This window comes from Lithobates pipiens, unplaced genomic scaffold, assembly GCF_037356315.1.
Source record: "Lithobates pipiens isolate NorthernLeopardFrog02 unplaced genomic scaffold, aLitPip1_a1.2 Scaffold_3, whole genome shotgun sequence".
Classification (NCBI taxonomy): domain Eukaryota; kingdom Metazoa; phylum Chordata; class Amphibia; order Anura; family Ranidae; genus Lithobates; species Lithobates pipiens.
In genome coordinates this window covers 240507529-240530951 of record NW_027507790.1, presented here as the reverse complement: position 1 = coordinate 240530951, position 23423 = coordinate 240507529, and the positions used below count along the sequence as shown (strand labels likewise).

Below are 23423 nucleotides of genomic sequence, written 5' to 3'. Positions count from 1 at the left end.
CTTGCACAGGGCAACTGCACTTTGCAAAGTGCATAGTCTATTTTCCTTTAGTAAATCAACCACACAGTGTCCCTGTTATGCAGACAGCGGTCATTGCTACTGTGGGCATCTGAAGCCCACTTGTACTTGTTTCTGGGATTTGGTGCAGCTGGCTACCCAGAATGCACCTCCCAATCTCGCGCCTGTGCAGTCAGGACACAGCACGGTGCACTGTGTTGATTGCAAAAATAAGGCAATGGCAGAAGCGGAGGATGTCTGTCATATATTGACTCCCATTGACTAATGGGACATCAGTGTTATCAATCCCAGGAGTCAATGGGAGTCTATATATGACGTACATCGCCATGGTAACTGGGACAGGAAGTGAGGGGAATTTTAAAGCGGGAGTAAACCCGCTGATGTGTTTTTTTGTTTTTTTTCTACCTGCAAAGGAAAAGGCATAATGAGCTAGTATGCACCGCATACTAGCTCATTATGAAATACTTACCTTAGAACGAGGCCCCGACATCTGGTCCGATCCAACGCCGAGGAAGCTGACATGCTCCCTCTGCGTTTCTTCCGGGTATCGCGGCTCCGGCGTTGTGAGTGGCCGGAGCCGCGATATCGTCTTCCCGGCAGCGTCCGTAGTCTGCCGGGCTTTCAGCCGGGAATCCCCTGTGCGCATGCGGCACATTGCAAGGGGAATATATATTTTTTTTACCTACAGGTAAGCCTTATTATAGGCTTTCCTGTAGGTAAAAGTCCCAAAAAAGGCTATACAACCACTTTAAATAAAAAAAGGTTAGTGGCCCGTACACACACGATCTGAATATCGTACGACAGATCGTATGACTTTTTCGCTTAATAGTCGCAAGTAGAAATTGAATAGGTAACTAAAGTCATGAAAATTCTCGTACGACACAAAAAATAAATCAGAAGTGATGTCATGTATTTGTATTGTATTTTTGGATGACAACTATACTGACTAAACGAAAGTCTGACGATCTGACGATCTGGTATTGTACGAGGAAATTTTTCAAGCTTGTCCGGTCGAATAATATTGGATGAACTGTCGTGATCGGCTCTCCAAATTAGTATACACATGATCCGAAAATCGTACGATTCTTCCTCAGGCGACAGTTTTGGTACAATATTCGCATTGTGTGTACGGGCCTTTAGTTGTGTTTGTGTTGCTTTTTTTTCTATAAAATTTTGGCTATATTGGTTTAGCTTGTAGTGTTTTTCTATCTCCTCTTTTGCTCTCTATTTCATTTTATTATTTGATAATTCCCTTATTCCCAGACAGTAGTAATACTTCATACCGCCTCTCATAAAAGACTTAAATAGACAATCGAAAGGCTTTCATGTTTTGCATAAACTGTACAGAATTGTCTAAATCTGTGCTGAGAGCCTCCTCCCCCCCCCCCCCCTTTCACTGTTGAATTGATCATGCCGGTAACATACTTTCTAGTGGTCTTTAAGAACACACACACACTGTAAGAATAGTTGATTGCAAAATCTGGCATTTACCAGCTGGAGTGCTTGTTTAGATTAAATGGCACTACTTAGCAGCAGCACGACCGTACTTCCAATCACATGTATGACATAAATCCTTCGGTTTGAACAGATTAAGCGAAACAACTGAAGTAACACACGTATTTGTGCCATAGCAGCTGTTGATGCACAATTCTATTGCTGCCCATTCCAGCACAAGTACATTTGCTCAGCTGCTGTGAAAAATATGATCAGCTTATCACCCAGCTACACAAAACCTACAGTAATTACATACATTTGTGCAGCAGGGGAACATTGCCGGGGTACTGCATTTCAATACGTCACTTTTATAAATGAAACTTGCCTTAATTGCTGGGTATTATTCATGCATTCTGCAGCATATTGTAATCTGGGTACTCGGCGGTGAATATTTTTTGTGAACAAAGAAGCGTGTGATCATTAGCAGGCTTCGTGTAGAGAAAAGTCTCTGTCTTGCCCACAGCAAATCATGAGATTAGGAAGGTGGAGAGGAAAGCATCTGGTTGTTTTTTTATCCACAGTTCAAGGGGCTGATTTAGGGCATGTGAAAGCTGGCACAGCCAAAGCTCTTGTCGAGTCTTGGACGTAGCCACTGCCAGTTCCAGGGTGTTCTCAGGGCTGCTGTTAGAAGTCACAAAGCTCCGCACAACCTACCTGGCAGGGCCCCCCCCCCAAAATTGCTAAAATGCTAACAATGAACGCTATGCTTCGCAGCTATGGCAGAAATGATACCCCCGTCAAACGTGACCTGCTCTGGAAGCACCCCAAACTGATCTGACTGCTCTTTAGAGAGCAAAGCACATCTAACCAAGTCCTTTATTTATTAATTTTTAATTACATTTTTTATTTCATTATATATATATGTCCATTTGGGGGGCCTTTGTTGAAATATCAGGGGTCCGTGAACCTGTGCTTTTTACATATGAGACTGAGGTCATCACTCCCTTTCTCTGCGGCCTCAGCTGCACTGGACAGTGAATGGATGGGAAGCGCTTTAAGGCTTCCTGTGCGTTCAAGAACTGAAGCATAGTAAGCACAGATTACTATGCTTGGATTATGAATGGATACAGGAGCAATCCGTATTGATCATTGTGTTCATTCGGGAAATGAAGGGGCCAGTAAATATGACATATTTATTGGTCCCCTCCTTGCTCTCCATCCTGAGACTGATCTCCCTGTCTGCCCACAGCAGCTGCCGGTGGGAGAGGGAAAGAGGGAAGCCAGCAGTGCTGTGGAGGAGGGGGGAACATAGGGAGGCCTGACAGCAGGTGTGTGGAACGGGGCGCAGATCGACAAACCAATCCCCCTGCAGCTCAGCCAGAGGGAGAAAGAAGAGAAGAAGCCAGCAGCTCTGCAGGGGGATCCACAAGAGTCACAAATATCAGCTATAAGGCAGTACAGCTGGCCCTTCTGCTCAGCAGGTGCCAAGGCACCCCTTGAACCGATGAGACCTGGGCCCAGTACAGGAGGGCTGGCTGTATTGCTTTATTATCGGCACCGTGTGTGGTTCTCAGGATCTAGTTGATCTTCTGGAGTTGAGCAGGGTATCAATAACAGTAGATGTGTATCTGTAGTTGACAAGTAACAGCTATCCTAACGTGTGCCCGTAGTCTTACTGAAGTCCTATCTATTCATGAAAATATGGCATTTAAAGTAAACGAGCAACTGGCAGCTGGCAGAACATCCAGTACCATCAGATACTGACAAGTACCTTTGGATTTTCAAAATGTCCTGCTAATGCGAATTTTCCACTTTCGTAGGTCAATGTATGTCACGTATGGGTGGAGTTCGTGAACTCTCTGTGCAGTCTGCATATTATGTAGCAGATGTATGAGCCCTGAGAAGGGCTGGGGCTCAGAGTCTAAAGAGCAGCCCAGTATTCACCAGTGCATCATTCAAATGGTGATGGAGTTTACTGCAGAATGGCTCCCAGGTTGCGGTCCTCAAGCACACGCATGGAGTTTGCTGCAGAATATCTCCCAGGTTGCGGCCCTCAGGCACACGCATGGAGTTTGCTGCAGAATGACTCCCAGGTTGCGGCCCTCAAGCACTTGCATGGAGTTTGCTGCAGAATACCTCCCAGGTTGCGGCCCTCAGGCACACAACTGGAGTTTGCAACTGGAGTTTGCTGCAGAACACCTCCCAGGTTGCAGCCCTCAGGCACACAACTCGAGTTTGCTGCAGAATGCCTCCCAGGTTGCGGCTCTCAGGCACACACATGGAGTTTGCTAATGAATACCTCCCAAGCAGACAACAGCTGCCCTGAGAAAGAACCAGAGCGCAGCACCAAAATCAATATGCAATATGAGAAACAAGGACCAGCTGAAGACTAGGACAGGCAGTAGGCAAGTATAGTCAGGTACAAAGCTGTGGTCTATAACTGGAAAGATGGAACTGGGGTACACTGACACATTGGTCACTGAAGACAAAGGGGCACAGGGGTCACTGGAGAAAGTGGGATCACAGAAATGTACAGAGAGACGGGGTACAGGAGACACTGGAACTCAGGAACTTGGAGATACTGGAACCTGGGAACCGTGGCACGTAGAGACACTGAAATGCGGGAAGAGTATTGATCTGTGTACAGCTTGAATTTTGGCGGGGACTGGTTGTGTAGCCAACCATGTATATCAATCAGCTGGTGAGATGTGCTGCCACCTTCAGCTTCTAAACCAGCAAGGTAGGAGAAAACCGCATTTGTAGAACTACAAGTAACAGTTCAGTTCTACAGCAGATCTGTGACAATGTATTCAATGGTTTATGCATTGGCCTTTCTCTGAGCACACTGTAGGCACCAACACAAAGTAGAGAAGAAGAGAGAAGACTGTGCACTGCAATGGAATCTGATTAGCTGACATTGCTGGCTTCCCCTCTCAGCCTGACTGCTGATGGGAATACCGGGAACTGATATAAGGACAAAACAGCCTACTTATTACCAGTTATATTTTTCTTGTTCAACATTATTATTGAGTTTTAAAGGAATGTTCCAACAGAAAAAATGCATTTACTATTGCATAGAAGCACAGTGTTAAGTGCAGCACAGAGGGAACACAAATTGCATTTCGTACTGTTAAATGTTGTAATGTACAAGTGGTAGAATGTGCTCATGAAAGTGGTAACAAACTAACCAGGGTGGTAAAGGGGGATAAGGAGAGCGGAGGGGTGTGGAAAAGGGGTAGTTACAGGGGTCCAAGGTGAAAATGGAGCCTGGTCTGGACAGTAATGGCATTGAGGATGGTGGATTGGTGGGATTTTTGAGATTTCAAAAGAGTGCTGTCACTGTGGCCATAGATATTTGTCTCCCCATGATTGCCACACTACTTAGGGTCATGTCTTCTAGCTTGGTTTTCATGAATCAGAGTTTGTGTGAGCCGTACCAGCTGGATTTTTACAAGAATCAAGTGGTATTCTATAGATACCTAGAATTAAGCTTTAACCTTTTCGTTGCCAAAGTTGCGTTTGCATTTTTTTTCACACATGCTTAAAAATCATTTTAAGCCTGAAGATTACAGAAATCCCCCCAAAACATTATATATTTTCTGAAAGCAGACACCCTAAAGAATAAAATAGTGGTAGTTCCAATTTTTTGTGTCACACGATATTACTGCAAAGATCAAGCAGCAAAAAGAAGTCCTGGACGGCCGCACACAAATACAACACCTTTATTGAAAAAAGTTTTAAAATCCAACTTCAGTCCATCTGGTGAAGAGGCAGAGGTAGATAACTAACGCGTTGCACACCGTATGTTGGTGCTAACTGGCTATGGCTAAGCACCAACATACGGTGTGAAACGTGTTAGCTATCTAGCTCTGCCTCTGTACCATATGGACTGAATTTGGATTTTAAAACTTTTTTCAGTCCAGGACTCCTTTTTGCTGCTTGATCCACTGCAGAGCCTGAACCCGTGAGCCTTGTTAGGGGGTATTCTTCAGGGAGTTTTTGTCTGGAGCAGCAACATCTTTTCTTTTGTCATTACTGAAAAGATCTAGGAAATGCAAAATATAAAAGAAAATACACTAAATTTAATTTTAGGGCACATAAACTCAATAAATAACCCAATTTTTTGTTCAATATAAAAGATGGGGCTGTATTGAGTTAAAAGATGCCCAACATATTAAACCTTAAATGTGTGTGAGCCTGTGAAATGGGGACAAGCTTCAGTACCCTATATTTTCCATAGGTGACAATGTAAAAGCCCCCTATAGGCCATTAGTTTAGTGTTTTACGGAGGAGGTCTGGTGCTAGTGATATAGCTCTCACTGTGTATTGCAAATGATGGTTTGGTTCGTAGTCCCCCTGACACGTTCTTATGTGCATATATGTGTGGGTGGGGGGGCCTCAAAAAAAATTTAGGTGGGTATTTTAAATGCATAAAGAGTTCTCTTTAATGAGACATGCAGGGATACACTTTGCTTTCCACAGCCACCAGGAATGTGTACAGCCCCCACCCCGGTGCGACATACGGACCTGGCAGCGAAAGGGTTAAAGCCAGGAATTCAGGCACTTTGTAAAAAGTGAAGGCACACTATCAGTTAAGTTCAAGGAGCTGCATGACATCTCCCGGGCTTATCTTTGTTTTTTACATTTGACAGATGAGGCCCATTCGCAGAAGCCATTGTATTTTGTGAATGTGTTCACATAATACAAAGGCTTCTGTGATTGGGCAGGAGGAGGGGAGGGGCAGGCATAGCGGCTGCAGCAACTCTCTTGGTAAAAACACATTGCTCAGAAGGATTAGCATCGCTCTCCCGAAACGAAAGCAATAGCTGTCTTCTGGGAGTACTACAAAGCTGTCCGATATAAATAGCAGAGATAAACCCAGGGGATGTCATGCACCTCGCTGGACTTAACTCATAGTGTGCCTTTATTTTTTACAAAGGAGCTGAATTCCTGGAATTCAGCTTTAAGTCTTTGGACAAAAAAAATGTTTGCGGCTTTGCAGGCTCAGTTATGTGTCAACACCATGTACATTACCTTTATGAACATTGGTTCATTGAAGTGTTTATTTTATTCCTTTGGAAGCAATACCAGGCCTTGTCAACAATTTTGGACCCGATATATGCATTCCAGGAACTCCCCTCTGTATAATATGCTGAAATCAGGTTGTCCTCTTTTTTTTTTTTTTCAGTGCATATATTAACTTACTGTTGTCCATTGGCAGGTCACAGTTTGCGATGAAATTCCTGGATCCGTCATTTGTTCCAATTACTAACTCCTTGACACAGGAGCTTCAAGAGAAACCAGCCAAGTGGATATTTAACCGAACAGCATTCGCACGGCAGAGGTTAGTGTCTTGCATCATGTGTAAAATGAGTTCCCACATGCGTTGTGTTTTCATAATCAGCGCATTACTGCAGGTAGTGCTGATCATATAACAGCTTTTTAAAAATCACTGTATGTGGTTTCTGTAAACGCAACAGGGAACTTTGAGCAACATACATTTACCCGGCCAGATTCAAAATGTTTGACCAGCACTCTCTCCTTTTCTCATTTGTCTTGGAAGAACTCTAATGTCACAGTTCTCATTCCTTGCCCTTTTTTTTTTTTAAAGACAGCCACTGAAAAGTATATGCTCAGTCAAGTGTAAAATAGGTTTTATAATCATCAGTGATTATGACAATCAAATTCAATGAGGACCAAGAAAACAAAACGTCACCATGACAGAAATTTTGGTGAAATCTCTATTGGCACGGGGCGGACTGGGGCTTCGATCTGCTTGCTCAGCAGGGAATCTATCCATGATTCCCGCTGAACAGGTGGATGACAGTTCCGTGTTTGCTCCGCTTATGCAGAGCGAACACAGCCACTGCCCGCTCTCCTATATGGGTGGTCAGATATAAAGGGACCGCCTGTCCATCTACACCAGACTGCCGTCTGATCTGCTGGACGAAAAGAGAATGGATCCCCATACGTTTCTTTTTGGCAGATCAGATTGGATGTCAGCAGGTGTAAACGGACACATGTTTGTTTACACCCGCCTCTCCATAGAAGAAGAATGGAGGTTCCAATCATGTCCTCCTGAAAAACTTACAGGCGGAACCGATCGGAATGTTTGTGTGCCTTATGCCGCGTACACACGGGCGGACTGTATGGCGTACTTAGTCCGTCGAAACACATTTCAGCGGACAGTCCGCTCGTGTGTGGGCTTCAGCGGACTTTTTCAGCGTGCAGTCTGGCGTACTAAGTATTTCGGATTTTTCGAAATTCTGTCCGTTGTACTTTGGTTTCAGCGGACAATCCGCTCGTCAGTAGGCTAGTTCGACGGACTAAGAATGGCGCATGCCCAGAAAGGATTTACACGGCGGAAGGGTGCATTGCTGTGTATTGGACTTCCTATTTCTAGTCCCGTCGTACGTGCTGTACACGTCATCGCGCAAGCTTTCGACGGACTGTTTGGGTATCCGTGTGTGGTCAAGTCCGTTCAGTCGAAAGTATGACGGACTGTCCGTCGGATTGTACGACGGACTAAGTACGCCATACAGTCCGCCCGTGTGTACGCGGCATTAGTAATAGAGACAGGGAAGGAAATAGAAGCAAACAGCATTTTGTCTGGAGTTCTGCTTTGAAAGACACCTGCCAGAAAATGAGATCATGCAATTGAATTGACATTTTACCTTGTTTTTTCTTTTTTCTCTTTTAAGGGGTGAGTTTGCCATTACCAAAAACGGTCTATGCAGCTAAGGGTCATCTGTAGATAAAAATAAATGGTGCAGCTTTAACTAAAGTAGGATAATGCATAGGCCATTTACATACTGTACTATACTTTACATACTGTACCTCCTGAACCCTGACTGAAAAACTCCCAGAGATGGCATCATCCCATCCTACCATGTTGCTAAGACAATCCCGGACATTACTGCTTGTCCCCACCATCACAGAAGCAAGCACTTAAAGCCCCATACTTGTGTGGTCCATTGTCCCTGAGCTCGGAGCTACTGCAACAGAGTGGAGATGTCTTAGCAACATCCTAGCAAGAAGACAGGATGGGATAATGCCATCTCTGGGAGTTTTTCAGTCAGGCTTCGGGAATTACATAAATGGTCTGCACCTATAGCAAGGGCATATTAAACCTTTCTGACTTAAAACTCAATGTTAACAGGAAAAAGTGAAGATTTGCTCATAAGTACAGCTGCCTATACAGTGTGTGGCTAAATGTTTGTCAACACTGGACCATCACACCTTGATGAGCTGCTTTTGGGAAATCCCATTGCAAAACCAGAGGCAGTTTATTCCAAAGGTGTTCAATAGGGTTGAGGTGAGGTTTCTATGTAGGCTACTCAACTTCCTCCACACCAACGCATAAACCCATGTATTTATGGAGCTGGCTTTTACATTCTGGAACAGGAAAAGACCTTCCCCAAACTTTTACCACAATGATGGAGGAGGTGAATAATTGTCTAAGATGTCTTTGTATGCCATAGCTTTAAAGTGTTCGTTACCCTAAAAATAAATGAAAAAAAATGGATCCTGTTACCTTAAAGCATATTATACAGCACAGTGCTTGTGCTGTGTAATTTGGCCCTTTCTTTCACCTAAAATACCTGGCTGATCCTGCCTGGTTCTGCCCTCCCCCCTGTAAACTGACCACGTTTTATCATGGCAGTTGAACCCCGACACCATGGTGGTCAGTTTATGTGCCCCGTCATCTGCAGCTCTCCTCTGACCCCACCCCCCGCCTGCCTATCTGATTGGTACCAATGCCAACCCATCTCTTCCTGCTGGTATCATAAGTTAGTGTTGTTGCTACAATCCCCTCTGTTATAATCAATGCTGTGCCCCAGTGTATGTGTACATATGGGTTTTGTAAAAAATCCACTGATAAATACCTTATTTTATAGTGGCGCTCACGTGACTGGCTGCCTCTCTCCTCCACTCCGCTCCGCCTCCCAACCGGCATGAGTGTGGGTTTCTCGGCTCCCGCCCGCTTTGCTATGAGGCCTGGAGAGGAGAGAGGCGGTCAGTCACGCAAACATCGAGCAGCACTAAATAAGGTATTTACCGGTGGATTTTTTACTAAACACATACATTGGGGCACAGCATTTATTATAACAGAGAGAATTGTAGCAATAACACTAAAGGATACGTTTGCCTTTCTGCAATAAATAATACATGCAAATATTTATGCAGGCAAGAAAATGTGCATTCATTATTTCTTGCACAAGAGCCTGCAGAGCATCGCACCTTTTGATCAGTGATGGATCACGGGGTGCAATGTCCAGCCCCTGCAAACATATCCTCCAGCTTTCTTGCCCATACCTCTACTGGCAAGAAAGCTGGAGGATATATCAGTAGACTATAAGGGTGCTCATTAGTGCCCTTGCAGTTCATTGAAGACTACAAGCCGACACAAATGGTAACAAAAACTCTGCATTTAACTCTCCCCTACTTGATCCAAAGTGAAAAAAAAGTTTTGGCTGTATAATAAATGTAACAGTATTGTCATATGCGTAACTACAGGGGTTGCAATTGCAGCCCGGCCCCATTGCTCCGAGGGGCCCATGCAGGTCCCCTGTACACCTAGATAGGAGGGGCGGCAGGGTGGCATACTGTATAGAGGAACCGATCCCCCCCACTTTCCTCCTGCAGCGGCTGTATACCTTTTTCTCCTCCTCTTTCTCCCGCAGGCACTCAGAGGCTGCAGAAGGAAAGTGGAGGGGATTGGTTCCTCTATATGTTGCCCCCCCACCCCTCCTATCCAGCTTCTTTCTGCTGCCCCTGTGTGTTCCTCTTACACCCCCCCCCCCCCTGTTGCTCTGCTGGCATCCCCTCTCCGCCAGCTGCTTCGGGGGATGTGTCTGTATAGAGAGTGGAGAAGGGGTCAGTAAATATGTTGTTATCTTGAAAAAGAAAATAGGTGGGACATTATATGAGGCCATGACCATCCGGTACATTAGTCTCCATCCCTAATCGATTGAAAAGAACGGGAAATAGGGGCAGACGGGGCAGTGGGACTTTATGTGAAACATAACAACTAGGGCAGAATGAGTAATTCATTATAAGTATAATTAATATTTATTTGATAGCCAGTAGGGGCACAATGCAATAGATAATACAAATATTGAAACAATAGATATGGTACAAAATAGACAAAACATGATTGGTCTATCACATCATAGTAAAATTAGTAGCATAGTAGACACTGTAGCACATCATTAATAATAGTAGCATCAGCAGTATACCCAACATAGCTATAACCAAAGTTATATTAAATAAAATTGATGACTCAAACAATCAAAACCCATGGTATGCGCATGATAGCTGTGACATGACATCAAGTATGAATGCTCAACATGTTTCGTGGTAGTTTGTCCACTCATCAGGAGCTGCTAAACAGGGAATACCTATAAGGAATAATAAAATGGTAATTAATTACAATAGGAAGAGAGGGAGCAGAAACTCTGGTTCAAAGACTCTTACCTATGAGTAAATAAGTAGAATAAGTAGAATTGTAGTAAAAGGTAAGTGATGATATTCTTGATAATGGGAGGCACCAGGGGATGCCCCCCCGGGAGCAGAGGAGGTGACCAAGCAGCAGCAAGGCAGGGCAACCAAAAACCACATGTGAAAAATAGATACAAGAAAAGGATCGCCCTTCTAGCACTGTAGTGTAGAATCTTGAACCCGAAGGGGTAACTGTAATGCATAATACTAATATATAATGGTAAGTGAGCGGAAAGTATATTGGGAACTACAGGTTACATGTCATTATCTGCCCCTTCCTTTTTTGAATGGACACAGTGAGTGATTAGTACTGGCTGCTCCCGTGTCCATTCATAACTGAAGCATAATAGACAGTGTTTACTATGCTTCAGTTTGTGAATGAATGTGAAGCTCTGTACAGAGCTATTTCTGTCCATTCATTCTCAATAGCTGAGGCTCCAAAGATGGAGGTTGAGGGCTGGTGTAGATGGACCGCCTGTCCATCTACACCAGACTGCCGTCTGATCTGCTGGACGAAAAGAGAATGGATCCCCATACGTTTCTTTTTGGCAGATCAGATTGGATGTCAGCAGGTGTAAACGGACACATGTTTGTTTACACCCGCCTCTCCATAGAAGAAGAATGGAGGTTCCAATCATGTCCTCCTGAAAAACTTACAGGCGGAACCGATCGGAATGTTTGTGTGCCTTATGCCGCGTACACACGGGCGGACTGTATGGCGTACTTAGTCCGTCGAAACACATTTCAGCGGACAGTCCGCTCGTGTGTGGGCTTCAGCTGACTTTTTCAGCGTGCAGTCTGGCGTACTAAGTATTTCGGATTTTTCGAAATTCTGTCCGTCATACTTTGGTTTCAGCGGACAATCCGCTCGTCAGTAGGCTAGTTCGACGGACTAAGAATGGCGCATGCCCAGAAAGGATTTACACGGCGGAAGGGTGCTTTGCTGTGTATTGGACTTCCTATTTCTAGTCCCGTCGTACGTGCTGTACACGTCATCGCGCAAGCTTTCGACGGACTGTTTGGGTATCCGTGTGTGGTCAAGTCCGTTCAGTCGAAAGTATGACGGACTGTCCGTCGGATTGTACGACGGACTAAGTACGCCATACAGTCCGCCCGTGTGTACGCGGCATTAGTAATAGAGACAGGGAAGGAAATAGAAGCAAACAGCATTTTGTCTGGAGTTCTGCTTTGAAAGACACCTGCCAGAAAATGAGATCATGCAATTGAATTGACATTTTACCTTGTTTTTTCTTTTTTCTCTTTTAAGGGGTGAGTTTGCCATTACCAAAAACGGTCTATGCAGCTAAGGGTCATCTGTAGATAAAAATAAATGGTGCAGCTTTAACTAAAGTAGGATAATGCATAGGCCATTTACATACTGTACTATACTTTACATACTGTACCTCCTGAACCCTGACTGAAAAACTCCCAGAGATGGCATCATCCCATCCTACCATGTTGCTAAGACAATCCCGGACATTACTGCTTGTCCCCACCATCACAGAAGCAAGCACTTAAAGCCCCATACTTGTGTGGTCCATTGTCCCTGAGCTCGGAGCTACTGCAACAGAGTGGAGATGTCTTAGCAACATCCTAGCAAGAAGACAGGATGGGATAATGCCATCTCTGGGAGTTTTTCAGCATTACTGGACCGATCCCGCTCCTCCTGCAGCGGCTGCATGCCTGCTTCTCCTCCTCTTTCTCCCGCAGGCACTCACAGGCTGCAGGAGGAAAGTGGAGGGGATTGGTTCCTCTATATGTTGCCCCCACCCACCCCTCCTATCCAGCTTCTTTCTGCTGCTCCTGTGTGTTCCTCTTACACCCCCCCCCCCCCCTGTTGCTCTGCTGGCATCCCCTCTCCGCCAGCTGCTGCGGGGGATGTGTCTGTATAGAGAGTGGAGAAGGGGTCAGTAAATATGTTGTTATCTTGAAAAAGAAAATAGGTGGGACTTTATATGAGGCCATGACCATCCGGTACATTGGTCTCCATCCCTAATCGATTGAAAAGAACGGGAAATAGGGGCAGACGGGGCAGTGGGACTTTATGTGAAACATAACAACTAGGGCAGAATGAGTCATTCATTATAAGTATAATTAATATTTATTTGATAGCCAGTAGGGGCACAATGCAATAGATAATACAAATATTGAAACAATAGATATGGTACAAAATAGATAAAACATGATTGGTCTATCACATCATAGTAAAATTTGTAGTATAGTAGACACTGTAGCACATGATTAATAATAGTAGCATCAGCAGTATACCCAACATAGCTATAACCAAAGTTATAATAAATAAAATTGATGACTCAAACAATCAAAACCCATGGTATGCACATGATAGCTGTGACATGACATCAAGTATGAATGCTCAACATGTTTCGTGGTAGTTTGTCCACTCATCAGGAGCTGCTAAACAGGGAATACCTATAAGGAATAATAAAATGGTAATTAATTACAATAGGAAGAGAGGGAGCAGAAACTCTGGTTCAAACACTCTTACCTATGAGTAAATAAGTAGAATTGTAGTAAAAGGTAAGTGATGATATTCTTGATAATGGGAGGCACCAGGGGATGGGTATTACCCCCCCCCCCCCCCCCGGGAGCAGAGGAGGTGACCAAGCAGCAGGAAGGCAGGGCAACCAAAAACCACGTGTGGAAAATAGATACAAGAAAAGGATCGCCCTTCTAGCACTGTAGTGTAGAATCTTGAACCCGAAGGGGTAACTGTAATGCATAATACTAATATATAATGGTAAGTGAGCGGAAAGTATATTGGGAACTACAGGTTACATGTCATTATCTGCCCCTTCCTTTTCTGAATGGACACAGTGAGTGATCAGTACTGGCTGCTCCCGTGTCCATTCATAACTGAAGCATAATAGACAGTGTTTACTATGCTTCAGTTTGTGAATGAATGTGAAGCTCTGTACAGAGCTATTTCTGTCCATTCATTCTCAATAGCTGAGGCTCCAAAGATGGAGGTTGAGGGCTCTGTCCTCATTCTCCTTTCACTGTCTCAAAGGTTGAAAAGAGGTCTGTTCAGACCCTTGATATCTCATGAAGGCCCCAACAGGGCTTCTGCAAAAAACTGTTAAAAAAATAAAATTGTATTAAAAAAAATAATAATTAAATAACAAAGAAAAAACTACTGACACTAGTGGCAGAACTACCAGGGTTGCAAAAGTCACACTTGCAACCGGGCCCTGGCATTCCAACACCAGGATCAGAGGGAAGGGCCCCAGCCAGGTGTCAGGGGGGCCCTTCATGGTTCTAGTTACACCTTTGAGTAACCTTCATTAAAAGGGCATGAACTCGAAAATGGTCCAATGTGAAGAAGTACTTTTGCCCATATAGAAATAGGTGTGATGGTCAGTGGTCTACAGGCATTTTGCCATATAGTGTATCCCTGGATATTAAACTTTAATTGCAGTTTTTTCTTCATTAACGTGTGATAACATAACTGGGAGTGATATATATTTTTTTCCGTTCTGCCATTTGTTAGGCGAGAAATTCTCCAGAATGTGGATGTAATCCGAAATTTTTCTTTGACCAAGAATACCGTACGAACTGGGCAGTTGATGCATTACGACTATTCCAGTCATAAATACGTCTTTTCCATCAGCAATAACTTCCGATCCCTTCTGCCGGAGAGCTCGCCCATCATGAACAAACATTACAACATTTGCGCGGTCATCGGAAACAGCGGCATCCTGACAGAAAGCCAGTGCGGAGCAGAAATAGACAACGCCGATTTTGTCTTTCGATGTAACTTTGCTCCAACAGAAGCTTTCTATAAGGATGTCGGCAGAAAGACCAACTTGACTACTTTTAACCCCAGTATTCTCGAGAAATATTACAATAATCTTTTGACCATACAGGACCGGAACAACTTCTTCTTGAACTTAAAAAAGCTCGATGGGGCCATATTGTGGATCCCGGCATTTTTCTTCCATACTTCTGCTACAGTTACAAGAACATTGGTGGACTTCTTTGTTGAACATCGAGATCAGCTAAAAGTCCAGCTGGCATGGCCTGGAAATATCATGCAACATGTCAACAGGTATGAAACATGCTTCTGTTTTAGAATGCTACCATGTATCGTAACCTCTTTATGTGACCATTGTAATTGTCTGTCACATGGGTCCGGGGCTGCTGATAAGGCGGTAGCATCTGCCCTTATGTATAGGTCCAGGCCCCATAAGTTCAACAGGAGTGGCCAAAGCAGGAGGAATGGGTGAAATTACTGGAACCAAGCCCCATGTGGCCATCCCTGTAGTAACAATGCTTCAATTTGTGAATGAACAGGAACATCTGTACAGAGTGCTTTCTGTTCATTCACCATGCAGCTAAGACTGCAGAAAAAGGATTGAGGAATCTGTGTCCTCAATCTCTTTCTCTGTCCCAAAATTGAGACATTAGGTGTCTGTTTAGACCTCTGATATTTCACCAACCCCCACAGGGCTGTAAACAATAAAAAAAAAATGTAATTAAAGTGTTACTAAACCCAGGACCCTGCATTCACTATAATAGAACATGTAACTGAAATAATTTTAGTAAATATGAACTGCTAAATACCATTTTTCATCAGCAGTTATAGCAGTCTTGTGACTTCTATTAGTGTCTGGTTAAGGCTTGTAGAAGGAGTTTTCACTCTCCCACAATTGCCCTATGAGAATGCAGGACCCCTGACCCTCTGTCTGGACAATGCTGATTGGCCCTGTGCTGATCACATGCACTCTCCCAAGAAAAAAAACTCTATAGCAATAAACACCAAACTGAGCATGTGCAGCTTATCCCCAAGGCTCTGTAAATATCAGGACTTCAGTGGAAGAAGGGGAGGATCGGAGAAGGCAGGATTGAACAGTCTTTTTACACAATGCAGAGGATTAACCCCTTAGGATCCACAGTGAGTATAACAAGCATGCTTTACTGCATGTACACACTGATTTTACTGTTGTGGGTTTAGTAACACTTTAAGGGCTCATTCTCACAGGCATTCTTGTTGAATGAATGAGTGGTTTGTTTAAGTGGCTGGAGCCGCCTGTTAGGCTTAGTTCACTGTTCTGTCAGCTAGGCAGCATGGGGCCCCATGATTTCTAACAGCAGACCTGCAGGGGTCACGTGATTGAGAGCCGGTCCTCTTGACTCCCGATTGATTAGTACTGATGGAAAACTGTCTTTGAAGGCTCAGCCACTGGGCATGGGAGCTCGGTATGAGTGTGCCCTCAGCGCAGAAAGCTCTGCCAGCCCTAGATGTGCAGCATGTGGGCGTTACAGCCCACCCTCTTAGTCAGCGCACGTATGCATTGCCTGGGCGGCAAGATGGTAACCATACAGTACAGGACACAAGCTGAGTATTCATAGACCCTGGGTTATAGGTTGATACCTTCAGGTGATTGGACACTGGCAAAGCTATTGAGGAAACGCACCCACAAAAAGCATGAGGCAAAAAGATACAGTAAAAAAAAAAGTGAAAGCAGTAGTCTTATATAAAACTTGTATCTACAGATACGCTTATAGCAAGTCTTGTCTAGTCTCCTGTAGGTACAGTGAATATCTCCTAAACATGCCACGTTTAGGACATATTCACATCGGCTATAGCCACTGAGTGTACCCTGAATGCAGAGTGTCGTGCCACAATGACTCCCATGTGCAGGAGTGACATCATCACGGGCCAGCCATTCAAATGGCCAGAGAGCATGAACGTGGAATGGAAGAACGGGTGAAGATAGGAGTTCTGGCAGCAGTGACAATGCAGCTCAGGAGGGCTCTGTTTTAAAGGTAAGTCTGCCATAATGTGCCGGTATGCAGTACACACTAGCACATTATAGCATAACACTGCCGAGGGCCATTCCATTATTTTTTTTATGGTAGACTGCTTTAAAGCAATATTTTAGGCAAATAACAGATATCATGTAAAGCCATGTAAAAAACGTGTATGTAAATGATATTTCTTGGCATGCGGATCTGTGCCGTTTTTTTCTTTAAAGCAGTTTGTGTGTCTTTTGATCCAAGAAGTGGTGGTCATATGGCCTTCTATGCCCTCTATGCTGTGCATTGAATGGGGCAGTGGGAGAAGAAATGTAGTCCTATCCGCAGTGCTGGGGCAACATTTCCCAGCATGCCTCTCTCTTCAGCACACTATATCATCATGTATGGGTGTGTATACAGGGGGAAAGGGGCCTGACCAAAGGAGGGCAATCGGAGTGTATTATATAACAGAGTACTGGGAGCAGGGCCTTGTGATTCCGGATGCCCACAATGACCACAGGAGGAATCACCACAATAGAGGAAGAGTGCAAGGTCATCACGAATGAACAATTAGGTGAGGAAGATACCGATGGCCAACAACACTGTGACTAGATAGAATTCAAAGGTAGCCAGATAGCCTAGTCGGCCCTAAGCCAGAAATCATTATGAGGACTGCAAACTGGCAGAATCAACAGGTAACATTGAAGTTATAGCTATTGTTTTGAGACATGGACATATAATAAAGTAGTCTAATAATCTGTATGTACTGAGCACTGGATGGTTTTAATATTTGCCTGAAATTCCACTGAAAAAAGCAAAACCTTGGGGGTTATTTATGAAAGGCAAATCCACTTTGCACTAGAAGTGCAAAGCGCACTTGAAATTACACTGAAAGTGCACTTGGAAGTAAAGTCGCTGTAGATCTGAGGGGGACATGCAAGGAAAATAAAAAAACAGCATTTTAGCTCACACATGATTGGATAATAAAATCAGCAGAGCTTCCCCTCATTTCAGATCTTCCCCTCAGATTTATAGCGACTGCACTTTCAGTGCAATTTCAAGTGCATTTGTAGTGCAAAGTGGATTTGCCTTTAGTAAATAACCCCCCATATTAACGTACTTAATTGTCATGATATCTACAGATAAGCATACATTACGCCCAAAAGACACGCAGTCATCTGCCTATCCGTGTGTTTACATACAGTAGGAAGTGATGTCACATAAGATGTCATGGCATTTTTGTTAGTCCAGAGGCCCGGGGTGCAGTTCTGTCCTGCTCTGCCTTGCAGCAATAGATCACTGCTACACTGATCTATTACTGGCGGCTGGTTAATGCAGTTTATATTTATAAATGATCCCATAGGCCTTATTCACACAAGCATGCATTTATATGTGTTTATAGAACATTTCTAAACACATAGGGGTTGATTTACTAAAGGCAAATAGACTTTGCACTTTGCAAAGTGCAGTTGCCCTCTGCAAGTGCAGCTGCTCCAGAGATTAGTAAATGAGAAGAAGCTCTGATGACTGCCATCATCCAATCATGTGCAAGCAAAAAAAATTTTTTTGTTTTCATTTTCCTTGCATGTGATTGGGTATCCTTTGCAAAGTGGAGCCTTACCTCATTTACTTAGTTCTGGAGCAACTGCATTTACAGAGGGCAACTGCACTTTGCAAAGTCTATTTGCCTTTATTAAATCAACCCCATAATGTGCACACATGTAATGTGCACACTGTGTGTATACTTGCATTCATGTTCATTCAGTTTAGCTGTATTTAGAGACAACAGAATTTTGTGTATCCAGGGGAAGATTAGATACTCTAAAGCAGGGATATGCAATTAGCGGACCCCCAGCTGTTGCAAAACTACAAGTCCCATCATGCCTCTGCCTCTGGGTGTCATGCTTGTGGCTGTCAGAGTCTTGCTATGCCTCATGGGACTTGCATATCTCTGCTCTAAAGGCATCTAAACACATGTGGGGAGAAATTGCCCCAGGAAGTACAAGGTTTGTTTATGCTTCCCAGATCATTTCTCTATTTAGAAAAAAATATGTTTTAAATAAAAGAGTTGCAGGAGGCCCATGTGAATGAGTGACAGAAGCAGATTTTGAGTGTGTCACAGTGTAATGTACTACAACGTATTAAGAGAATATATATATACATACATGTGCACACATTATATTACCAGAAATATTGGGACACTGCCTTTACACGCACACTAGGGTTGCACGTATACCACTTTTTTAAGTACCGATACCGATTACCGGAAGGGGCCATACCCAAACTGTTCCCACAAAGTTGGAGCATGAAATTGTCCAAAATGTCTTGGTATGCTGACACCTTAAGAGATCCCTTCACTGGAACTAAGGAGCCAAGTCCAACCCCTGAATAACAACCCCACACCATAATCCCCCCTCCACCCAATGATTTGGACCAGTGCACAAAGCAAGGTCCAAACGCTGTACCCAAATAAAATGTATGTCCTTATTTCCCCTTTCTTTTGGTGGCGTTTGATCACCTCTGTTTTTTTTTTTATAATTTTTTGCGCTTTAAACAAAAAAAGACGGACACTTTTGAAATAAAAACAATATTTTCTACTTTCTGCCACAAAACACATCCAATAAAAAAATGTAAAAAAACTAATTATTCATCAATTTAGGCCAATATGTATTCTGCTGCATATGTTTAGTAAAAAAAAATCCCAATAAGCGTATATTGATTGGTTTGCGTAAAATTTATGGTGTTTACAAACTGTGGGATAGATTTATGGAATTTTTATTTATTTTTATTTTTTCATAGTAATGGCAGCGATTAACAACTTATAGTGGGACTGCAATATTGTGGCAGACAAAATCGGACACCGAACTGACACTTTTTGGGGACCAGTGACATTATTACAGGGATCTGTGCTAAAAAATATGCACTGTCACTGTACCAGTGACACTGGCAAAGAAGGGGTTAACATCAGGGGCAATCAAAGGGTTAAGTGTGTTCCTAGAGAGTGCTCTGTTACTGTGAGGGAGGTGCTTGTACTGTGGGAAAGCAGAGATCTGTGTTTCACAAGATCACAGCCTTCCCTTCTCACAGTACGGTGATCCTTTTACCTAGGCAGGTCGTTGTTTTGTCTGTGCCTCGAACGATCGCAGAACCCGCTGATTGGCTCCCGCTGTATCCAATCACAGCGGGAGCAGGTCGCTGAGGGCACACGTGGACGCCCCAGACCCAGATGTACATAATCATGTACCCACACGTGATTCTGCACAGAACGGCCGCAGTAAATGTGCGTGGGCCAGTCCGAATCAGGTTAATCACTTGTATTGCTTGTGACAGCAATAGGCATGCGATAGGTACTCTTTACAGAGAGATCTGGGGGTCTATAAGACCCCAAACACCTCTTCTGTTCTTAAAAGCAATCATAACACCAAGATCGTGTGATTGAATGCTTTCGATTTTTGAAAATGGCGCCATTTGCATCCAGGTAAACAGGAAGTGATGTCAAGTCATGGTAAATAGCTGTTCGGCTCTCCGATCAGCCGGCAGAAGCGGGAGATCCATTGCTTGTAAAAGAAATACCAGTGGCTAATTAGCTTCCAGGATTGCTTTTACAAGAGAGCCGACCGCTGGCTCTAAAAATACGGTACTGAGTGATGTCTGCAGTTGCACCCATCATCCCGGTATGACCACTTGAAATCTAGCCACCTACTGGTCGCCGGTAGCCCTATGTTTTTATCTCTTATATATTTCAACTGGATAATGTAACCCATCAATGGGGGTTATTTACAAAAGGCAAGTCCAGTTTGCACTACAAGTGCAAACTACAAGTGCAGTCGCTGTAAATCTGAGGGGTAGATCTGAAATGAGTGGAAGCTCTGCTGATTTTATTGTCCAATCATGTGCAAGTTAAAATGCTGTTTTTTATTTTCCTTGCATGTCCCCCTCAGATCTACAGCGACTTTACTTCCAAGTCCACTTTCAGTGTAATGTCAAGTGCACTTTGCACTTGTAGTTTGTACTTGTAGAGCAAAGTGGACTTGCCTTTCATAAATAACCACCAATGTTCCTGTAAACAAATCTGCTACGTTATGATAAGAATATTGTGTAATTCTGTTATTACTCTGAACATAAAATAGATTGATGCTTAGTATAATTTTATTATATAGAATAGTATTTTTCTTCAGGGTTCTGGTCTTCTCTGCCAAATTCAAATGATAAAAAAAGTCACCATGCTCATTCTTCTGGCTTAACAATCTCCGCACCTTGAAAGTATTTCACTTTTAATGTGTAAAAAGTGTTTTGTTATGTTAAAAAAAAAATGTGATCTTGAAAATGTCTTTGTAAACATAACACATAGATAGGTTAATGGTTCTCACAAGCTGAACCTGTTGACAATTACAGACGGGGATTTTGCTTAAAATTGTCCAAAACGGCTTGCAGGAGCAGGAAGCTTTTTACTCTTTTGTGTTAGTCTAATTGTCTTCACACCTTGAAAATCGCTTCTCACACTTTAAATGTGACAAAAGAAAGGTTTAGAGGTGTTTTTGCCAAGACTCTGCTCAGTGAAAAATGTAGTTTCAATGCTAAACGCGTATACAGCTTGGTCATGCGCATCGCGGCATGCAAATACAAGAAACATGGGCAGCACACACAAATTTACTATTTTACAGAAAGCGATTTATTGTTTTTGTGGAATCTTTATCTGCCAACAGCCTGTTTGCTAATGTCTTGATCCATAGGTCCCCATGCATTTGGTGTCGAGCACAAATCAGTTAGCCACACACAGAGCACCTTAGGGAGAGCGCACGGCGCTCCACAAGCCTGACAAGCAGAAAGTTGCTGGATGAAATTATCTGTGGCATCCATTGGCTGCTGTTGTGCACTGGCATTATGGTCATATGGAGGTCTTTCCTCTGCAGTGACCTGCTGAGAGCAAACAGTAGCAGCATACATAGAGACACTTTGAATGGTATCAAGACAGTGCTGCAAGGATCTACCTCCAAATAAACAGCTTTATAACTTTGTTGGACCTGAATAACTTTTTTTTTAGGATTTTTTTCTTTTTCTTTTTTAATGAATTTGTGAATATATATTTTTTTTGTATTGAACAAATATTCTACATCAGTGGTTATCAACTCTTCTAGTGCCGTGACTCCTTTATCAATTTTCCCAAGTTGTGGGGATCCCTAACAGTAAAATAATTTTTGGAGCGTGGGTTGTCAGCACCCAAGGCAAGTAATTTGCACCCCCAACCCACAGACATTCCCTGAGTCCCTTCCACTCGTACAGTATTAAAACCCCTTATGGTGCATTTTAGGATGTACCACTCTTTCTCTTTGTTCTCCTTTCTTTCCCTTTTATCCCTGTCTATCCTAATTTCGTGGTTCCCCCCATCCCTCTCTGTAGCCGTCTTTATTGTTCTTTCTCTTATTCTTTCTCTCCCTTTTTCTTTGTTCCTCTCCCTTTCATGTACTCTCTATTTTTATTCTTTATCTTACACCTTGGTGAGGGGGTGGAGGGAATGGTATGAGTGGCAGTGCTGGCAGGGAGTTGGGATCAGTGGCAGTGCTGCGGGGAGTTCTGATCAGCCAACTTAGGTGCTTTTGATCTGCCAAGTGGCTAAATGGACAGCCACGGCCTCCAGGGACACAAAAAGGCTGGGAGAGCGGTGCGGGTTTCAGGAACAGCCGAGAATTCAGTGACCCCTGGCAAATCATCATATGACCCCTAGGTTGAGAACCACTGTTCTACATGGATATAAACAGCAACCCTCAAAATTTCCACTCGCATTAGCCGAGTGGAAATAAGCGAGTGTGGAGCGAGGTTGTCAACCATCTGTAAATTGGACTGCTGCTGCTCGTTAAAAATATGGCTGCGGGCCAGCTTTGAAACTACGCATTCGTAGTTCCCAGGCCAGTCTGGGCTGATGACATCACAGTGGCGCCTTTTATGAACTATGAGCAGGGGCATCCGGGAGTCGGGGAATCACCCAACACACAGTCAGCCACTGAGAGCCTGGACTCAGCCTCAGGACTGCAGAATCCACACACTGTGAGCTGGAGGCAGGTAAGGGCTGTCCTGGGTTTGCTGTCACTACTGCCTGATCTGCGCCTGTGGCCAAGAAGGGGATCCGACCTGTGGGGACACTCTACACTGCAAGCCACCGACCAGCAAAAGGGGCACCAAGGGGAGGTGCCAGTGCAATTATGATTGTCAGGTGTGTACCAATGTTGGGCAGACCTATGAAAACCAGTGCCAACTGAATCTAGCAGACCAGAGAGCACTGCAGCAATGAAACCCCCCAATAGTGCAGGTGCACAAGGGAGCCTGCCAGTCTGGTAAGGAGGAACAAGAAATGTGGGGTGACACAATGGAAAGAATTATGGGGGGTGCTGTTGTTAATGTGTAAGACTGTGTGTAGAACTACAAGTCTCAGCATACCCTAGGTGGCAATGGCTTATGTCATTTCTAAATTGAAGGGCTAGTGTGAGGTCTGGGGATCTGGTTTATCCTGGCTATCAATTACAATATATCATCTAAGTGTCTATAAGGCATGTCACATCCAGGGTATAATTTAGTGCAATTAATTCACTAGAATCTAGTCTAAATCATTTCATGAGATTATTTACCAGGGCGTGTTTAGGGGCTGGGCAAGTTAGGGGTTGGGTGGGGCAACTGATGACGAGTAACTCTTAAGTCCTGGCTAGTAGCACAGGACT

At 43.8% G+C, this 23423-nt stretch overlaps 1 protein-coding gene across 1 annotated transcript in view; it reads left to right on the top strand.

The window, feature by feature from the left end:
- ST8SIA3 (ST8 alpha-N-acetyl-neuraminide alpha-2,8-sialyltransferase 3) overlaps positions 1-23423 on the top strand; it is an 84087-nt gene that overhangs the window by 40093 nt on the left and 20571 nt on the right. The window contains exons 2-3 of the mRNA XM_077462961.1: positions 6674-6796; positions 14462-15019. Coding sequence (XP_077319087.1) covers positions 6674-6796; positions 14462-15019 — 681 coding nt within the window. The remainder of the gene's footprint in view (positions 1-6673; positions 6797-14461; positions 15020-23423) is intronic.